At 64.4% G+C, this 7225-nt stretch overlaps 1 protein-coding gene across 2 annotated transcripts; it reads left to right on the top strand.

Annotated features, from left to right (window-relative positions):
• The first annotated feature begins 677 nt into the window (after positions 1–677).
• On the top strand, positions 678–6269 carry THY1 (Thy-1 cell surface antigen). 2 transcript variants are annotated; one of them, XM_059829700.1, is made up of 4 exons: positions 678–710; positions 3181–3262; positions 3399–3734; positions 4418–6269. In XM_059829700.1, exons 2-4 carry the CDS (start codon positions 3226–3228, stop codon positions 4528–4530), a joined length of 486 nt encoding a protein of 161 aa, XP_059685683.1. In that variant the 5' UTR covers positions 678–710; positions 3181–3225; the 3' UTR covers positions 4531–6269. The 2 variants fall into 2 exon arrangements, with proteins under 2 accessions (XP_059685683.1, XP_059685682.1); XM_059829699.1 differs by lacking the exon at positions 678–710 and having other exon boundaries at positions 3188–3262; positions 3450–3734.
• Positions 6270–7225: the final 956 nt, after the last annotated feature.

Raw genomic sequence — 7225 nt, 5'->3', positions numbered from 1 at the left:
TGCCATTCCCACCACCATTTCCCGCGTGGAGGAGACCTGTGTTGCATGGCTCTTTGGTGACCTGGTGCAGGCTGGCCTCGTCAGGCCCCTGAGCTCTACTCATTTGGGGAGGGGGAATACCTCCCCCCTTCCTCAGCAAAGCCCAAGCCAAGCTCTTCCTTCCATTTCCAGAGCACCCTCCTTTCCCAGCAAAACAACTCCCGCGTTGCCGGGGGAGGGGGGGGGTTGGCAGCTCTTCTGCAAAATGTGGTGTTCCCATGGCAATGGGGATCTGTCGCCCTTTCCAGTCTGCAGACAGCGGGAACGGGGCGGGGGGGGCGAACGGGACCCCCCGCACCGGTGCGTGCCCCGGCCGGGCCAGGCTGGAGAGCCGCTCCGGCGGCGCCCCCCTCGCCCCCCGCCCCAGGGGCTTCCTTCCCCGCCTGCCCCCCGCACCCCGGGATGGGGCGAGCCCCCCGGGGCCGGGGCGGCCGCAGCCCGGGGCGGGGGCGGGCCCGCAGAGGCAGAGCCCCCCCCGCGCCGCAGGGCCGGGGGCCGAGCCCGCGTGACGCCGCCCGGCACTGATTTGCTGGGGCCGCCCGCCCGGTCCGCCCAAACTGCGGGAGCGCCGCGCCGCCCACAGCGCCGCCGGGCAGCAGCGCGGGCAGCACCGGACAGCGCCGGCAGCCCCGCGGGCGGCAGCGCGGGCAGCACCGGACAGCGCCGGGCAGGTAGGCACGGCCCCGCCCGCCCCGGGCGGCCCCGCCGCCGCGCTGCCCCGCGCCGCGCTGCGGCGCGGCGGACCGGGCGGCCCCGGGGGCGGCGGCGGGACCCTGCGGGCTGGCGCCCCGCGGGAAGGGCCCCCCCGGCGGGGCGGCGGCGAGCCGGGGGGCCGCACGTCGCGGGGCCGCCGCCGGGAGGGCGCGGGGAGGGTCCGCAGCCGCCGGGGGGGGCGGCGGGGCCGGGGGAGCCTCTTGGCGCTGCCCGGGCGGTGCCCCGCGGCGGGATGCCCTGCGCGCCCCCGGCCGCCGGGGAGAGGCTGGCTCGAGGGGGCGGCGGGCACCGGGGGAGACGCTCTCCATTTTTTCGCACTGGTACTGGTGCCCCCCCGCCCCCCCCCCGGATCGGGACTGCGGCATTCCTCCGTGGGCACGCCTGTGCGCACGCACGCACCCGCGCGCCTCGCCCCGCGCCGCCTGCTCCCACGCGCTGCCCCGCGCGCGCCCGCTCCCTGCAGGGGGGCAGCTCCTGAGGCGCCCCCACCCCTCCTGCCCCTCGCAGGGCCCGGGCGGCGGCCCCGCCCGCCTCGCTCTTCCTTGCAGCCCCCCCCACGCACCCCGCTTTTGCTGGCAGCCGGCCCCGAGCACAGCCAGGTTCCTGGGGCCCCCTTATTCCCCACCCCACCCACGCCCCCTTTGTCACCGTTAGCTTGTCACGGTGGTGGGCACAGAGGTACCACCGTGGCATGGCCCCGGCAAGCTTCGCTCTGCAAGGGCTGGAGTCGCTCTAACGCTACCGTCCCCGCGAGTCCTGTCCCTGTGCAAAGCCCCTGGGATCATGCAGGAGTGAGAGTTACCGGGCTAGCTCTGCTCCTGGCACCGCTGTCAGGGGGAGAGGAGGGGTACAGGGGATCCAAGGGCTCGTGAACCCAGAGCCTAGAAGATCTGAGTGCTTTTGCACGTAGATGGGAGGAGGTCCCCCTCTCCGGGAGCTTATTTGCACTGATTTTCTGGAGGAAAGCCTGCGTGACCTAGACAGTGTCCCAGGACATTCAAAGAGGAGTGGGTCGGAGCTGGGAAATGACAAAGCAAGGGACAGGGGCCAGTTTCTAGGAATCCAGAGGAGACTCAGGTGGTCTCCTCCATCATGCCTTTGCTCCCATTTGCAACCTCTCGGTTGTCAAGACCAAACAGAAGGGAATTTTTCTTCCTGGCCAGGGCTCGGGGTTGTGGATATAGATATCTTTCACAGCTTCAGAGTGAGCAAATGGTTTTGGTATTTCCTCCTAGAATGTTATATGAAAGACCTAAAAAATGCTAATAAGAAAAATCCAACTGGCTGTGGTGCAGGCAGTTCCTAGCTCTTCCCTGGATGCTTAGCCAGGCTCAGAGGGAGCGAACTGGGGGTCTGCTCTCCCCTCTGCCGGCCTGGAGACACAAAGGGGTGGTAGTTCACCTCCCCCTCCTGGACCTGGCCCCACGTCCCCAGCCTGGAGGACCGACTGCAGGGAGCTCGGCGTGTCCTTCAGCCCTGGCGTCTGTTTTGCTGCTCCCCCACCCTCTCCCTCCATTCCGCATGTCTGCGGCTGGATTCTCCATGCGGCTGCTTGGCTGGGCTGCAAACCTTTAATTGATTCCTCTCGGCCGGATTGGACTGTCAGCAGCCCTGGGGTTTTGACAGCACATCCGTGGGGCCCTTACCCACACAGACCAGGAGGCAGCCTGAAGAGAGCTGGACGCTGGGCCAGGACCCAGAGGGCAGACTCTGCCACCCCAAAACCCTTCCACCCTGTGGCCGGGCAGGCTCGGCTCAGCCCCTGGAGACTTGATGTCGTCCTTTGGCAGTCTTGGCTCCCTGTCCAGCTGCCGTGTCCCTCCTTCTCGCCGCTCTTGGCCCCTTTCCCTCACTGCATCGCAATGAGTCATCTTTGCTGAGCTCACCCGCTGGAGCCGCAGGGGGGCTGGCAGGCCTGGCGCCTGCCAACACCAAGGGAGGGTCCCTCACCTGGTAGCACGCTCGCCGTGACCCGCAGCCCTCTGCCCCTGCAGGCACCGGAACGCATCCTGATTTCTCCTGCCCATCCCTTGACCAGGCGCCCAGCCTGGGCGCGGGGCAGAAGGAGGAGAGGGCAGTGCACGCAGGCCTCGCTGCAGACAGCTGCAGGTCTGTGCCACGCTCATTGAATGTCTGGCATGGGGGATCCAGACAAGGAAAAGAGAGCGTGGCTGGCATTGCCTGGGGATATGGAAAGGTGATGCTCGCCAGGCACAGTGCCTGATTCCCTAGCTCATTGCAGGGCCAGCTGGTCCCTGTGCAGTGGATCAGACATCGTGATGAGGACTAGGCTGTGAAACATCATTTGTGCGAGAAGAGGCAGCCTGCCCACCTCTGCCATGTGTGCCCATGTCTGCACCACCAAGTGCCCACATCTGTGTGCCCAGGCAATGGCCTGGCTAACTGCCTCTCTCTCTCCCTGCCCAGGCTCCCCTCTCAGTGACGGCTGCCACCGGGCACCTCAGCGGAGAGATGAACCCCACCGTTGGCATCGCTGTCATCTTGACAGGTACAGCCGGCAGATGTGCATCCCCTCCCTGCTCTCCAGCGAGCCCGGCTCAGAGCAGCTGGGCAAAGGCTGGGAGGCTGTGTGGGCATCCCCAGTGCTCGCCGTTCCCTGTCCAACCCCTGCTTGCCTCTCCCAGTCCTCCAGGCCGCCCACTGCCAGATGATCAAGGACCTGAGTGCCTGCCTGCTGGGCCAGAGCCTCCGGGTGGACTGCCGTTATGAGAACAAAACCAGCAACCCCCTGACCTATGAGTTCAGCATCACCAAGGACAACAGGAAGCATGTCATCCACAGCACCATCAGTGTCTCCGAGAACATCTACCGGAGCCGAGCCAACGTCACCATGCACAAAAACCTGGTGTGCCTCTACCTGCAGAGCTTCACCACCAGCGATGAGGGTGTCTACATGTGCGAGCTGAAGGCCACCAATGACTACACTGGCAACCAGATAAAGAACATCACTGTCATCAAAGGTGAGACAGGCAGCAGTGTCTGGCCTCAGCCCCTCCTTCCCACGTGCTCCTTGGCTTGGCAGGGCCAGCAGAGAAAACCACAACCCCCTGTGGGGTCCCCAAACCCTCCCTGAGCCCCATAAATGTTTCGCAACCCTTACATGGCCTTCCTGCTGCAAGCAGAGCAGCCAGCCCCACAGATGGCCTCACTCTGCCCCATCTCAGACTGCTTACCCCTGCCTCTCTTGGGCCCCACCTCGGGCACATTGCCCAGGTGTCCTCCCGTAGGTGCTGCTCCATAGTCAGTCCCAGCAGAGGGGACAAGTCTGCTGGTGAAGGACTGAAGAGGTACATGGTCCAGAGAGGGAGCGCAGTGGGGATTTTCCACACTTAACATCCCACAGGAGCAGTCCTCCAGTTGCAGAGCCCTTCGTCTTACCTGGTGCCCATCCCCTTGTCACCTCAGTCAGGCACAGGCAGGGTTATGCTTCCCAGGGTCTCTGTGCCCCCGAAGGCTTTGCTGCTACGTGGGCACAAGGTGGGGGGAAACAGGCAAGGGGCCAGCATGGGACTGGCTGCATTTCTGTGGCAGGGAAGAGGCAAGAAGCTGAGTCCCAGTACCCCTTATAACACCCAGCCTGATCCCTGTTCCTGGGGGATTTCATTGCGGCTCTTCTCTCCCTCCCCATTCCCTGTTCTCACAGACAAACTGGAGAAATGCGCCGGCTTCAGCCTCTTGATCCAGAACACTTCGTGGCTCCTGCTGCTTCTCCTTTCCCTGCCTCTCCTGCAAGCCGTGGACTTCGTGTCCCTGTGAAAGGAAAAGCACACACGCACACACGCACGCACACACCGAGTACCCCAGCAAACTCACCTCCCCCGCCAGAACGCAGCCCTTGGAAAGAGAAGCTGAACCATTTGGAACAAGCGAAACCACTCTCTGTGTTATCTCTATATAGCCGTATATCTAACGCTAACCACCGTCCTGTGCCGAGACCCGCCATCACACGCACACATGCCCTGCTCCGAAGCATGGTGGCTCCGCTAGGCAGTGTTGCTTCTCCCATCGCACCTCCCCGCTCGGTAGGCTGGCTGGTTTGCTCATGCTGGGAGCACTGGAGCCTCAGCCCCACACAGCCCGCTTCTCCCATCCCTTTAACTTTTGGGGTTGGCCTGTTCTCAACTGGGGAAAGACAGCTGGACTGGCAGGTAAGAGAGAGGATGTGAGAGTGTGCAGGTGGGTCCCTGTGCTGGGTGCTGTGCCTATAGCCCCCCGGAGGAGATGGGGCTGCTGGCGTCCCCAACCCGCCCTGCCTGCTAGCCAGGTGACTTACCGATTTGTCAGCCTGCTCCTCTTGCCCTGATTCACCCCGAGCTGCCACAGTTGGGAGGGGGCACGAGACGAGTCCTGTCTCAAAGCAAGCAGGGAAGAGATGGAGCAGGAGAGGCATGGGATGATGCTGGGCATGGCCAGGCTGGGAGGAGAGAGGGGAGCAGGTCTGGGAGACACCCGTCAAATGCCCCTGCTTCCTTCGGGCTCTTTTGGGGCCCTGGGAGGGGGCTCACTGCAAACGTGCTTTGGCAACAAGTTTTTCTTAATCTGTTTTTTACAGCTGAGCTGGAAGTGAGGCCTCCTCCAGACATCGTCTGGTACCTTTGGGCTGCCCGAGCCCAAGACACCACTTGCTCTCCCCAGAGACCAGCCCTTAGCTGTGACGAGAGAATTGCTGCCAGCACCCGCTCGCAGTGGAGGCAAGCAGAGCCTCTCTGAGCTAGCCACAGCCCTGCCTTTGCCCCTGCTCCCCTCCCCGAAGCCCCTGGAGCTGGATCCAGGCAGGCTGGTGGGGAGGGGGCTCCCCTACGGGAGCGTGACCCCGAGGTCCCCGCAGGGATTCCTCTGCACCATCACCCTGTCTTCCCCAAGGGAACATCTGGGGGCCCCAATCCTTCCTCATGGCCCATGTCCCGGTGCGTGGCCCTGGGTAGGCTCAGCAGCCTTCCTCCAGTGCAGTCTTCCTCCAGTCCCACCATGCTGCTGGGAGGAGCCCCTGTGCCCCCTCTCTTCTCCCTCCTCCCTTTCAGCATTTCCCTGTCTCCATTTAAGAGCAGAAAAGGGCCTAAGGGCAGCCCAGCCCTTGGCCACCCAGGACGTTTCCAGGGGTCGGTGAGAGCGGCGCAAGAGACGCCAAGCACAGCCCACATCCGCCAGCCCAGACCTGCCCCGGTGCCCCACGGGACCCCAAGGAGCCAGTGGCCTCCCCGAAACCTGGCAGCTCCTGGGCAACGAGCAGCCCAGCTGGCCATGGGGAGAGAGACCGGAGGGCTGGCCCTGCTGCACCCTCGCCCAGGGAAGGGCTCTGGGGCAAGGGAAGATGCAGGCAGGAGCATTTGGGTCCACGGGGTGAACCCCATCCCCGCTGAGCTACCCGTGCAGCCAGGGCTGTGCCACCACGGCTGAGAGCAATTCACAGCAGCAGCTCCCCACTCCTTGCTCTTCTCCAGACACCACGAGCTGCCTCCTACCCCCATACCCATCCCTGCCTGCTTGCTTGCTGTCTAGTGCTGCTGAAGCCGTGTATAGCCGAGGTCTGGCTGCGCCCAGCTCCCTGGGCTTGCTGGTGAGCGCCGGGGCAGGCGCAGAGCCCAGCCGGCAGAGCGCGGATGTGTCTCGAGTCTCATTTTTTTGTGAACATCTGTAGTTGTTTCCACAGCTTGTCATAAAAGAAATTCTGTTAAGGGGGAAAAAAAGAACCCTACGAAAAGCAACAACAAAAAAACCTATCCTCCAGGAGTGTTCCTCTGTCTGCATAATAAAACCCTAGGTTGTGTGTTGGAGTGTGCGTGGCGGCGGGGCAAGGGGCTGTGGCAGGGCTGGGCTCCAGCCTGCGGTGAGGGCAGGGGCAGCCTGTGCCCTCAGCGTCCTGGCTGGAGGAGAACACCCTTCCTGAGCAGCCCCCACCATGCCTCCACCCAGGCCTCCAGCAGCCGGAGCCCTGAGGAGAGAAGCAGGCAGGGGCAAGACTTGCCTTTCCTGGGGAGGGTGACCCCCTCCTGCCCGCCTGGAGCGAGAACCCCTGTGCCCAGGCCCTTTGCTCCCATCCCCATCCCATCCCTGTCCTTATCCCCCCCGCTCTATCCCAGAGGGCCCCCTCTCGCCCCATTGTGAGCTTAGTGCCAGGGCTGCCCAGCATGCCGGCGGGGGGGCAAAGCGAGGGAGGTACGAGCGGGCACCCTGCGGCTAGTCCTGGCCCAGCCATCCTCCAGGGAGGGAATTGCCAGGGTTGGGAGCTCGTGTGGGAGCGAGGCTGGGTGTGCACGCGTGTCCTGAAGCTCCTGGCCCCAGGGCAGTCTCCCTGTTGTGCCAGGGTCCTTCCTGCATGCCAGTGGCTGCACGCTGCCCATGGGGCTGCCAGGGGCCCCCGCATCCTCTAGAGCAGCCAGAGCAGCTGTGCACTGCTCCCTGCCCAGGGTCAAGATGCTACCCTGGGAGCTGGGGACCCCGGGGCACGCTT

Source organism: Gavia stellata, chromosome 26, assembly GCF_030936135.1.
Source record: "Gavia stellata isolate bGavSte3 chromosome 26, bGavSte3.hap2, whole genome shotgun sequence".
NCBI lineage: Eukaryota > Metazoa > Chordata > Aves > Gaviiformes > Gaviidae > Gavia > Gavia stellata.
The sequence above is the reverse complement of the archived record's forward strand: the minus strand, read 5'-3'. Positions and strand labels throughout refer to the sequence as shown.

Coding starts and splice junctions, on each gene's coding strand:
- THY1 (XM_059829700.1), top strand. CDS start 3,226: ATGAACCCCACCGTTGGCATCGCTGTCATCTTGACAG. Junction 3,263..3,398: donor CATCGCTGTCATCTTGACAG/GTACAGCCGGCA, acceptor TGCCTCTCCCAG/TCCTCCAGGCCGCCCACTGC. Junction 3,735..4,417: donor GAACATCACTGTCATCAAAG/GTGAGACAGGCA, acceptor CTGTTCTCACAG/ACAAACTGGAGAAATGCGCC.